The 13467-nt window shown below is 41.3% G+C and overlaps 1 protein-coding gene across 2 annotated transcripts in view; it reads right to left on the reverse strand.

Moving 5' to 3' along the window:
- The window catches only part of KIAA1549, a 139499-nt gene that overhangs the window by 3866 nt on the left and 122166 nt on the right, over positions 1-13467 (reverse strand). Inside the window, exons 13-19 of one of the 2 annotated variants that reach the window (XM_084206913.1) lie at positions 13173-13378; positions 11245-11468; positions 9960-10104; positions 8115-8342; positions 6742-6794; positions 3320-3465; positions 1313-1467 (exon numbers count right to left, since the gene is read on the reverse strand). In XM_084206913.1, the coding sequence (XP_084063039.1) occupies positions 1313-1467; positions 3320-3465; positions 6742-6794; positions 8115-8342; positions 9960-10104; positions 11245-11468; positions 13173-13378 (1157 nt within the window). The remainder of the gene's footprint in view (positions 1-1312; positions 1468-3319; positions 3466-6741; positions 6795-8114; positions 8343-9959; positions 10105-11244; positions 11469-13172; positions 13379-13467) is intronic. The other variant, XM_084206914.1, reaches the window with a different exon arrangement.

Genomic DNA, 13467 nt, shown 5'->3' on the forward strand with positions numbered 1-13467 from the left:
CACAGATGTAGAAAAGCCATTTTCAGAAAAAAGAGACAAATGTAAAGAAAGGTCAATAAATGGCAACCCAGAGATGTCTCTGGAAATGGAATTTGAGACACTAAGATCTCTCATGCAAGTGCTCTTTTAGATGTAAACTGAACTGATGATCTTCCATTCAAATGCCACAGTTGCAAGCACAGAAAGCACATTAAATTAGGGAAACAGATCTTTCAGCTTTGACAGTTGAAGTTTTCAAATAGTATCAAACAGCATACCCAGTTCTCAAAAACTTTATGCTGCTCCTCTTGAGTTTATTAGGAGTGGAGGCAGCTCAATTTCACCCAAATCTAGAGGTAAGCACATCCTGTTGCATTTCCTCTCTGCAAAGCTATGTCATCATCATGCAATACTGCAAAGCAACACCAAGTAGTGTGAACACACACTGCCCTAAATATGCAAAAGGAGGAGATCCCACTTTCTTTGTTCAAGGAAGAAATCAGAAAAAGATAGTTTAAACTAAGAAGCAAATGAAGAAGCATAAGATTGTCACTCTCAAGAGTACTGCAATAAACCTGTTGCAGGTCAGTCAGCTCCAGGATGCAAATACATCAAAGAGGGACTGGTAGCAGCCAAGTGTCTCTCTCCTTTTTCCTGAAGATATACTATCTTCAACCTCACACATCTGGCTGAATCAGAAATGTCAACATCTGGAAGCACAGCTGCCAAGAACCTGAAATCACCATGGCTGCTTGGGCAACACAGGTAAATGAGCGTGTGTTCATTTGCCACATCCTGCTGACTTAGCCTAGGAAAGAAACTCATTTAGAAACACCTCCAATGTTATGTGCAAGTATGTACCTTTTTCTGCTGCCCTGACTCCTGCTGTTAGCACTGATACAGAAGATAAAAGAACTTTATGCATACAAAATAGGATGGTAGCCTGGGACAATTTAATTCAATGTTTTCTAATGACAATGATCTCAAAATACAGAGGCATATTTCAAAGAAGGAATGGAAAGCAGTATCCACCTCTGCTGGAGCTCAGAAGCAGAACTGGATGAACTGCAATTAATGGGTGAAGGCCTCAAGCGAGGAAAAAAAAAAGGTTAGGGTAAAATGAGAGAAAGCATTTGGAGAAGCAAAGGTGAAAGAACAGCAAGCAGAAGTCAGAAGAGCTAACAAGGGTTTGAAGAGCAAAGCAAAGAATGTCAGAGAAGCAACTAAAAGTATTTTGGGGTGGGGGGGGGGGAGTTCCAAACAGTAATGCAAGAAAAAAATACCCAAACAAATCACTACTTTGGAAACTATGCAAATGTGTAAGAGTACTCACTGCATCTCGCCTAGCACATTCATCCTCTCCACGATACTGGGGCCACCCTGGCCCCCCCGGCTGGCCATGCCCTGCTCTGCCTGAGGGGAGCTCCACTGGTTGACCTCCGATCCTGCTAGCAATTCCCACCTGAGTGAGGTGCTGTATCTGAGAACCTTAAAAGCAAATATTGGTTTTTTTTCATCTTCATACACAGTCAAGTTTGCAGGGCAGACATATGATAACATAAAACTTTGTTGGAAGCAGGAGACAAGAAGAAAATGGAGCTCTGTTTCTGTGCAGTTAATAAAAATCAGCAGAAAGAAGGCTGTCAGTCAGTGTGGAATGAAGACAGAAAAGTTATGTGCATTTTGTGCAGTTCATGTGAGTGTGATGCATCTCATGGCACTGCACTGAAAGAAGAGGTTGAGATACACACATCACTGACATGGGTTACTCCTCGTTCCAAAAAACATGCCAGCCCTTTCCAAACAGTGCTTACTGAAAGCTCTGGCAATGCTTTCATGCCAATCACTCAGCAGCAAAGAGAGGACATTTGCTCCTGTGGCACACCTTATTTGCATCACACTGGCAAGACCCTAACTCTGCAGACTGCCTCCTGTTGCGTGGCTCTGAAGAATAAAACACACGACTAGGTAAGAGTGTGCTTCTCTCAGCTTTGCGGTTAAATATTAAACCATGCTGTCCTTAACTAAGAGAAGGTCAGAACACACTGTATCTCCTTCCAGCCTGAAAGCCAACCTCCTCCTTTCTCCTCTTCCTTCCCTTCCCTCCTTCCCACTGCTTTCAAACATAGGCAAGGATAGCTGCCACCATTAATTGCAAGAGATATGTAACAACATGCCAGCTTTCCTTCTTCATTAATTGTCTCCCACAGGGAAATGTCATTTGCATTTTTATTCTTAAAATTACTATTAATACTTCGTTATTCATTAGAAATGAAACACATTTAATCCAGAGATACATAAAAGTGTGCATGTACAAAAGGGGAGGAAAGACAAAAACAACAGCGTGATTTACGTGATGGACAGTTTGATCACTTCCCTATTTTCTTCCAAAACCCCCCTATATTTGAGAAGTTCAATATTTACAAATAATTATCCTGAGGGACAGAAACTAAATATATTAAGTACCTCCAAACTTTAAAGCAGAGTACATATGAACATTTAGACAATAGTGTGAATTAGAGAATAAAATAGTCATTGTTAAGCTGTAATAGTTACAACATTCCTACTATTCTTATTCATTTAACATTTACAGGGAGATGAGAGCAACTACCAAAATTGGGCTTTTGATATAAGTATTTGATCATATTTCCAGTCTTTTTCAAGGAAGAAAATATTTATCTGGGAAAAAATGAACTGTAACATTTACATAACAATACAACATTTTATTCTTAGAAGTGTTTGCTGCTTAGCTGCCATGTGATGTTACCATCTTACTCATGACAGCATTGGTGATTGCTACCAAAATTACCTCAACCAGATCAGGGAAGGTGATTTCATGGGGAACAGCAGAAATAGATAATTCAATCTAAAACTAAGAGATACTGCTTTAATGCACACAATTCTACAAAGAGAAACAAGAAACACAGATGTAGAGAAGTATAAAAGAATATCTGCTATTTAGCATGCTGATTTGGGATGCAAAAATTAGTTCATTTAGCACAAAAGGAGGAGTTTGAAATGGAAAGTTAGCATACACTGTAATCTCTAAAACAAGTAATTTTTCATTCTTAGCAAATGGGGTTTTGTGCATATACACTCTGTGATAACCAGTGCTCGTAAGATACTGAAAGAGGGGCAATGCACTTCCTTCTTCTGCAAGGTCCTACAAGTAAAGTTAACCTCACTTTGTGATTATCTTTTTTTGGGCACTGAGGACAAGGACCACAGATCACATGTAGCAGCTGAAGGAGAATGACATCTTAGTGGTGACCTTGGCATAAGAACAGGTAGAGGAAAGGCTCAGTTATTTTCCTGCATATTTAACTTCAGTGAAGTGTACCTGCAGTGCTTCCAACGGGTCGTGGCCGTGCCACTGATGGCATTTCCTCTGAGTACATCCCCCTGGAGGAATACTGAACCTCAGGGGGTGGCTGCTCTCCATGCATTAACTCTGCAGGCTGAAGAAAACCTGGCCCAAAGTTCTGCCTGTGGAAAAGGAGTCAAGGTTAAAATAAGTGAAATCCCTAATTAGAAACGTTAATGTAGGTGTGCCTTGCACAGTGGTTCTTTATGCCTTTTAATGTAATTATAACCTTCAATGTTGAGGAAAAATTTACATCTGAAGAGCATGTTTAAACAAAATTTTACACAAGTGTTTTTCACATGTTGCAGTCTCCTCGATGCAGAGAAAAAAGTTGACAAATCATGAGACTTTGTTTTCCCCTTGGGGGGAAAAAAGTATCTTCAATGAAAAAAAAAATAGAAAATAAGACTTGAGCAGTGATGTAGCTGCTTAGCTCAGCAACAAAGCTGACTCACTCTAAGAGTTTCTAGGCACACACTTTTGGTCTAAACCAAAACATAAGCTGCATTACATATATATTTTGTGAACAACTATTACTTCATTAAGTATTCTGATAATTTTTCAGGAAGTTTTCAAAACTGTGCTCTTTAAGATTTGTGACACTACTCAAAGCATTAGCACATATGAAGAAAAGCAAGGTATACTGACATTAATGTCTCCTATCAATCAGGCTGGTGCAGCTAGTCATTGTTATGTATTTGCTAAAAAGAGTTAACCACAGAAACTGTAATCCATCCAACTTCACTATTTGTGTGAGTGCAAATGAAGCAAAGTGAGACAAGCAGCCAGGCTCAGGCACATGGAACTACACAAAGTGAGGGCTAGGGATGAGTTTTCTATGCCTTCTACCACAATGGCATCTTAGCCCTCTTGGCTACAGTCTGCAGTGTATCCTGTTCCTCAAGATCTCAATTTTACACCCCTTTGTTTTACTGCAAAATCCTGTGACTGCATCTAGTTTAGACTATTCTTGATTTGTGCTTTATTTGGAAAACTACCCACCTTCATATGACAGCCAGATAGCAAAGAAAGCTGACATCATAAATTGCCTAATAAAGCACAAACAAGGAATTGTAAATAAAAGTACCAGCTATTTGGCATGCAGCATTACAAGATGGAGGAGGTTAAAGGGCTTCAAGCTGTAACAATCCCATTGTGGAAGTCTTAGAATTTCCCCAGTCCCCTCATGTACAATGCCCACCTGTCCACTCAGCAGATCCAGAGGAAACCATTTCCAACCACACAAGCTAGTTAAAATAAATGCTTCAATGGGTAGGTAATGTTTAACAACATCACTTCTGTTATGTTAATCACTGTAATCAGTAAAGGATGTGATCATCCAGCCCTTTATGCCTGCAGTGTTGAGCTGGAATTTTGAAGCTGATGAATTTCTACAATTTTTTGATGCTGTTCAAAGAAAATATTTTCTCAACATTACTGCAAATGTATTCTTTTTGTGCCATTTTTTCAGAGGAGGGGAAGTAAATTCTTTATTGCTGATGTGTTTGCACTTGAAAGGCTCACATTTAATAAGGCTTCACCTTCTAAATCTTCTTTATAATAGATACCTATAGCTTCTCTATAAAGTCAAAGATCAACATAGGACCATAAAACCAGAATGCAGCTCTGCATCTGTATCATACAGGCTTTCTGGTGCTCCTTCCTATTTCCAGACTGAAACTCAGCTTTCCATTTTTGCACATCCAAAAAAACCCCAAAATTATCCCCAGTGATTTAAGTCAGGAGATACTGCTCCAAGAATCAATTTTACACCCCTAATCCACTCTAGCTCAGTATATCTATCTCTGTTGCATGATTCAATACCCATTTCCTGGCAAAAGCTGTTCATTGTGCCTTTATGACTGCCTAGCTGTTATGTGACCTAGGTCTTTCACATTAAATTTTTTTCCCCAGGTTGGTTCCACCCCATTAAAGATGCTGATGGTGTTATTACAGGGAAGAGAACAGTATGCTCACCCAACTAGTATTCCATGCACTGGATATTTAACCCAATGGACTATGACATTGATACATGCCACCTAATCACACTGACCTCAGGTTATTCTTCCTTCCTCTAGCTGGTGCACTGCTTCTATCAATTTGTTTACCACTATCTTCAGATTTTGAGAATAACTCCCACTGCACAACCATGACAACTTGTTTTCTATTGATCAAGCTTTAGGAAAGCTTTCTATTTTAATGAAAACTTAGAGGAATTCTTTCTGTTCAGATCAATGACTTTGCAGATTGTTAACTTACTCTGCTGACACTGGCAAAGCCAGCATTTGGACTTTTGTGATTCAGGCTGCCCATGCCAAAGAACGATAAACTTTTGAACAAATAATATTTGTGAAGACACTATCTTACTCAGGTGTATTAACATGGACTACAGCACTTTCATTATTAATTTGTCACATTTTCCCTGAATATGTACATACTCTGTGCCATTTCATGTATGTTCTGCTCACACTGAAACTGTCAACTCCAGCCAAGAACTATGCAAGATGCTTAGAAACTCCTCCTTTTCTACTTGGTCTTCTCAAAATCAGGTTGCAGAGCAATAAATAAAGGAAAGTTCTTCACAGCTATTTTACCATCAAGTTTCCAAGGCAGTGAAGACTTCAGGTGAAGTCGGATGAGTGACATGAATAGCTGTGGGATTTCATCTCACATGGTGAACTCTAAGAAGGCAATGAGAGAGCAGCACAAGGCTATCATTTTACCAGTCTGGCTGCAGCAGCTTGGAGAGGGCGAGACAAGTCTCACCCCAGTGAGTACCACGACTCAAGTGTCCAACTTCACATGTGGTTAAAACACACAAACCAAATGTGAAATTAACAATCACCTGGACAAACGTTTTCTCCCCTTTACACAATTCTCTCATGGTAAGGGCAGGAGAAGGTGGAAAATTTGTTCTTCCCCTGATTTTGTAATAATAGGGCTGCAAGGCAGACTTTCTCTGTGAGGGTCACTGTGCTCTGTCATTTATTCTCAACTTGGTTAAAAATAGAATGAATCTGTTAGTCATATGAAAGCTGTTGTGAGTGTTGCCCTGAGGATACAGAAACAAGATGAAAGCAAGAGTATTGGGAGAATTACATGCATCTGAGCAACTGTTTCAGGCTCTCCAAAAGCTCATACTCAGTGTTTACTGAATATTGGAAGGATTTTGCTATAGCTGAAGGGCTAGAAACACATTTCTTTTAAACAGAGGCTTGGATTCCATACAGCATGCATATGTCATTTATGCTTCATAAATAAATAACAAAGACTGGATCTGGACTCCAGTTACTTCTCATTTATACAGTACTTTGCATAATAATATACCAGTGCCAGTAAGAAATCTGGAGTAATTGCAAGGAAAATAATAAATGATAATTTGATCAGTAAAAAGCTACCTCGGTAGGAGACCTGGTGCTGCTGGCGGAGTCATTCCAAATTCCATGTATCTCTGTCAGAAGAATGAAAAAAACCACGAAATTAAAATCAGAATTCATACCTTGGGAACTCCACAGTCAGCCTTTTAAATGATGAATGGCAGAGATCACTAAGCCTGTATGTAGGACTTGATGGCAGCCATAAGAATTGAACTTTTACAAACAAAGGAGCACAAGAAGATCTGGGAATCACTGCTACAGCAGCTACAGTCTCTTCTGTGTGAGCAGAGTCTTAATTTAAAAACCTTTCAGAAATGCTTTTTCTCACTTGCCAAAGATCAAGAGCTGCTCCAATGTCTACTTAGCAAAAAACCAAGCTTTGCAATTGGAAATTTTGTTTTGACCTTTAAACAGCATCAGACTGCAGCAGAGAGACCACAGGGCTCAGATTCATCACAGCTTATGATGACCTACAGGATTATCCATGTGTTTCAGTGCTCCATCAAAACAAAAAAATCGTACACAGAAATACTGCTTCCCTATCCCTCACTTCCTGAAAGCTTTTGGATACCCTGCTGAAAAATATTACCTATGCCAAATACATTTTTTTTTCTTTGTCAAAATAGGAACTATCACACATATTTAAAAAAAAGAAAAAGTTTGACTCAGACACAGCAAGACTGACTTGTGAAAGATCCTAACTGAGAAGAACTGAAATTATCCTGAAGGAAATGAGATGGGAAAAGGGAAAAGATACCAAACAGCTCAGAAAGCAAGTTCACCATGGCATGCCTTTTCATGGCTTTGCTTTGGGGGAAGATTTTTCTTTTTCTTTTTTTTTTTTTTTTTAAGTATCCATGCCATGTCCCTCATATCTTCCCCTCCAAGTTGTGTCTTCCGCTTTGATTTTTTCCCCGGCTTTTGCAACATCTGTGAGGTTAGTTTTGGCCTCTTTTGGTCCTTTGCACTGCATCTCATCTCCTCCCAGACCACTTTCTCGTAGTCACTAAATCTCCGGATTTTCTTTTTTTTGGGTTTTTTTCAATTGCATTTCATTTTATCCTATCTCCTTTCCAGAGTGTTTGTAAGCCTTTCTTTTCTGTTTCACATGATCCTGCTTCCCTTCCCAAAAGGAAATTTCATTTGCTTTTGGAAAGGGTAACAAAATCTTGCCATTTCAATGGGGATCAACTGGGCAAGCTTTGGTGCCTGTCCCAATTCTCCTTGCTCCAGGAACGTGCTGCGTTTGTGCTCAGCCCTGACAGCAAGGACACAACAGTGGCCGTGGTGCAGGCGGCGCCAACTCCCTGCCCAGAGACACCTTTTGAGCTGCATCTCAAATAACCATTTGGGATGCTCAGTGCCCAGGCAGCCCCCAGGCGGTCCCTGCTCACCGGCTGTCCTGCGGAGCCCCCGGGCGGCACGGCCGCGGAGCTGGCCTGGCTGCTGGGAGCCACCAGGGCGAAGGCGTCGTCCAGCAGCGAGTGCATGGTCTGCCGTGCCTCCTCGATGGACGGCTGCGGGGGCACGTACTGCGGCACCGGGTGCGGGGGCAGCCCCGGGAACTTCCCCGCGTCCGCCGAGGATGATGTCTGCGGCTCGGCAGGCAAGTCTGGGTCCGACTGCAGGAAACACAAGGAAGGTGAAGGGTGGCCACAGAGAAGATCTAACTGGCTTTTCCAAGCCCCTGTGGGCCTTCCGTCTGAGCAACACTGTCTTGGCCAGAGCTAGAGCACCTGCCCTTACCCTCCCTGCTGCTGCATGCACATATGTAACACCAAACACTTCATTCAACACTCAAACACTTCATTCAGTGTGATTTGAAGGACTCTAACCTCAGGTAAGGCAGCAGAGCTTTGGGCAGGAGTTACTCAGCTATAAAAGAAATCTCGTGGTTTGCAACCAGGTAATGAAGTCATGCAGAGAGTATTTCTTCACCCAGAAAAAAACCAATCAGCTCTGTCTAAATCTATGACTTCTTTGCAGCTTTTGCAATTCTAAGAAATTAATTCAGTCTTTAGCTTATAACTGACCACATCAGCAGTAACATTGAGCAATTATCACCTCCCAGAAAAACGCAGAAAGGAAGCTGTTAAGGAACTAAGTGGTAACCTGCGTGGAGCTTGAACTTGGGTGCATCACCTGAATGGGATTCATGTAAGTGCTTCATTGCAGCAATACCTTAGGCATGCATCATATTATTACCTGGGATCTTCCCACGTGGGCTTATTGTTCATCAGTGAGAGGAAATTAAATGAGCTTTACAGCAGCAGACTTATTATCAGAGCTCATTCTTACCACTGCATGCAGACTGCAAAATCACTCGTCAAGAGGCACAAGCCTCTACTTTATTAGGAACTTAGCATTCCGAGCAGTCTCACTGCAGATGCCAAAGGGGCTGAGCCTGCTGTGTGCCATGTCTTAATTAAACAGCTTCAGATGATAATTCATGCTACTGCAGCATGACATTAAAATCATCACACTCATGTCTGAAGGCAAACTGCAGAAATTGACATCAGAGTCACCTGACCGCATACTGCAGCTAATGGTGAAATTCTTAAAATTATTAAACCATCTTTAAAGATAAGAACTGTCCAGGGGCTTCCAATATTAGCATTTGGATTCATGAAATCTGCTAAGAAGTGGTTAAAGATGCCTAAGTAGTGTTTGTGACATGGATATGACTGAACAGAAGTACTCTCCAGCGTCTTTTTTTTTTTAGATGTGAGACAAAATTAATTTTCAAGCATTGCACTAGAATTGTTTCAAGTTACTGTAGTACAAAGATGTGTTTCTATATCATTAATAATTAATTGCCACATTTGAAAGATGAAAAAATTTCTCACAAAAAGACCTGAGTCTTCCACTCTGTAAGAGCAAAGGATGAAATCTGCTGTAATATATGAATATATAACATCCAGCAAATTGGACTAGAGCGAAACTATGTTCAAGATATTGTGGAACATGTCAAGCACACTTTCATGTGCATAACACAGTGGCATTAATGAAAACAAGGCTTTGGTTCTTGGCCTCTGTAATATCAAGGAATATACGGCAGAATTTTACTGCTTAAAAATGACAGACTGTCAATGAAATCCTTATTTCACTTTGATTTACATGCCAACTGCATGACTGAAACTATCCACATCATATGGATCACAAACAGAGGCCAAAAACCTGCCAATGTCACAGCTGCCATCATTATCAGAACAGTCCTCCCATTCAAGAGACATACATACAATATATGCAGAATTATTGACTCCTGGAGGCCTTTTGTATGTCCCATCACTGTCAGTTGTGATTAACCTGTCCTTTTCAGCATCAATTGGACTCCCATTTATCTGATGGCGACGGCGCTGCTTGGGAGAACGTTTTGCCCGAGAACTTAACAGGAAAAAAAACCAAAAAGCAGAGACAGAGTGACAAAAGTAATCACAATTATTTTTGAAATTTTTCTTCTGAAGGTTGAACTCCTCTGCCCATTTCCTCCAAGTTATCCTTGCCTCAGCCCCGTTTCTCTCCCCTTTCCCAGTTTTCCATGCCAGTCCCATTAGATAGATTAAATCTCTTTCCTCAAGTTTCTCTTAATAACACTCTCATTGGCAGCTCTCTGAAACATCCCATTTTCCCCTTAAATTCTCTCCAGAATCACCTCCCTCCTACATTCACCTGTCCAGGTTGCCTGTGTTCCAGCGCCCCAGCTCCCCAACGTGTGACACATCTGCAGCTGCAGAACAGACCACACTGCCACCAAGGCTTTGTACTTGGTCAAGAGGATTTAACCCCACCAAGCAAATGAGCTGAGGAACCCACGCCCGTGGAGAAAAGCTACTTGCTATCAATGCAGAAGCACTCACTGGGCACCAGGCCTCCAGGAACAAAGTGCCTGTATTCATAAGCCCAAAACAGAACACAGGGAAAACTTTCTCTGCAAATACAAGGCCAGGAAGGCAGATCTGTGAAGCTGACAGATGTGCCTTATAACCTTTTATGTATTCCCTCTGGGTAATCTCATTGATTTGTGAATTTGCCTTTAACATTCAGAATCTTCATGCTTTTTAGGTTGTTCAAGGTTTTCCTTATTTTACATAATCCTCTCCCCCCTCCTACTTTATAAAAATATTATTACTTGCGGGTTATATTACTTGCATATATATTACTTGCAGGTTTCTTTTTTAGTGCTGACATTGCAACACTGATCCCTTTACACCATAAAAGAATTATTCAAACAAATGGCAGAGCAAATACTAAATTGTTTTAAGACTGTTTTCATACATTTGGGCTTATTTATCAAGAATTCACTGCTGAGAACTTGTAAAAACATAATTTGAAATCAAAACATAGTGGCATATACTGAAATAAATAAAAGTGTCTAGAACAACCCAATCCTTTTCACCTAGATAACTCAAACTCAACTAGTGATCAAAATGACTTCCAGCTCTGACATTTAAGAAGCACAGTTTGGATGGAGTTGGGGCACAGACTCTAGAAGAAAATTGTTTGTTCCATCTTTGAAATCCCTACCTCTTCCTTGGCTCTATGAAGACGGTAGGCACACTGCCTCCAGGGTCCAAGATCTTGTCAATCTGCATCTGTGCCTTGCGATATATTCTGTGCTGTTCTTTGGAGTCAACCACCACCACGTCATCCACCACTGGGAACTCATAGTGCCCCTTGCGCTTGGCGCGGAGGCGGATCTTATTGCGGTGATGCTCGATCTCGGATTTATGCCTCAGGGCTGTTTGTATCTTCAGGAAGGAGAAGGGAAAAAAAAACCAGGGAGGAATATTTTTGCAGTAGTATACTTTGCAAACTGGATTTTGCTGCTCTTCTGTAAACCTCTCCTCCCCACCTCTCTGCCTGCCCCTGCCTCCCTCCTCCAAATCTCTGAAGGACTAAAATAAGTCACACAATTTATGAGCACACTTTCCTTCCTGGATATTTTGCAGTCTCCCCATTGTCTCCCCAGGTAGATGCACTATTACACACAGCACGATTGCCAGCACTGCAGGTGCAATTAGAGGGAAGTGGCAGTTTGTTAATAAAAGGCAGGAGGAGCACAAAAAACTACTCCTGTCTGCCAGACACAACACTGCTCTGAACAGATAAGACTAACCAACAGATAGGTATTTGATCAACAGCGATAAAATCTGCCACCCTTTCCCTTTAATGACCTTCATCACATAAGAAGCAAGAACGTCAAGAGCCAACTGAGCTCATAACTCAGTGCCTCTGCTGTGCATGAGAGGCTGCCATATGCTATGCAGGAGCACAGCAGCAACACAAGGGCCCAGATACCCAGATGAACATGACACTATCAGCTCTACATCATTCTGGAGGCTGAGTTTTCATGCCTCTCTCCCACCTCTTTTCAAATTTCATGGAGTACATCTCATTATCTGGGTAAAGCTGTTGTAACACCACACTTTTAAGTCCTGGCCCAAAACCAACTGAAATGATTCTTATCACTGGTAAACACCTGAGTACCAGATTAGGTAGCAACAACTGCCCTGCCTGTGCTGGACTAGTTCTGGAACGCATCAGCAAACTAAGAACCAAATAAAAATTGATTTTTGTGTATTCTCTCATGAAAATCCAAAAAAATAAAAGCATGTATAGGACACAAGTCAGACTTCTTCTTTATGCTTATAGTTAGAATCATGTCTTCTGCCCATACAGACAGATTTCTGTTTTGTGGCTCCTCTTGCCTCTGTATCCTAGATATATATATTTGCCTCTCTTCAGTAAGGTACTGAAAAACACAGATTCTTGACAAAGTTACACTTTTGAGTAATCAAAATTCAGTTACAGGTTCGAGTAATCTTCCACTCTGAGTTATGAAAAAATGTCATCTTACAGCAAACCAGGATGCAGGTAGGTGCTACTGTCAGGCAGTGTATGATGTGGTTTTATGGTGCATCACCTCTCCTCGTGCCCCAGGCACGCTCATATTCTGCTAATAGTAACATAAGCCTCAGAGAAAGCAGGAAATTTTGTATGTTTACTGTCAGGCAAACACATTAGAAGTTGAAAGCAATGAACTGGGCTGCAAATTCACACCCCAGAATGTTTTGAGATAACCTCTTTTTATAACCATCATCCTCAGTCCTGAAAAGTAAAAGAATAGCATAGAATGAAAACCAAGGTGGGCCGTATGTTGCAATTCTCATACATGAATTAGCACAAGTTTCTTTAAGTCATTCCTGCTGACTAGCAAAAGGATGCTAACACAAAGGTATCCTGACCACCAGATCCTGATCCTCTTTGTGTTTAAACTTTGGTTTAGGCATCTCTTAAAAAAGAGGTCAGATAATTTCTCTGGACAGAAACAGGACTATTCCTGTAACTTGTCAAGGAATTTACAAGGAACTCCTGATAACAAGAAACTGGATACTTTTCACCTGGCTAGGCAAAGAGTCCTCCAAAACCATGCAAAGCACTTTCAGAAATACCTCCTTATTGATTTTGTTGGTCTCTGCCACCCGATCGGAGAGCACGGAGTTCTGAACCGGAGGCGCTGCCATGGGCTGCATGGCAATCAGCTGGATCTTGCTGGGGACCCGTCTGCTGGCATCTGAGGAACGGGACATCCTATCCACGTGCTCAAAGATGGAGGCTGAGGAGTGCTGCTCGTTTCCACTGCTGGTCTGAGGAGGGCCTAAATTATCAGAACCAATTTGGAGTGAAGCAGTGCTGCCAGGGTTATCACAGTCAAATGTTAAGCTCTACAGATGCTGTGCTACAAAA

This window comes from Fringilla coelebs (genome assembly GCF_963513975.1).
Source record: "Fringilla coelebs genome assembly, chromosome: 5".
Lineage (NCBI taxonomy): Eukaryota > Metazoa > Chordata > Aves > Passeriformes > Fringillidae > Fringilla > Fringilla coelebs.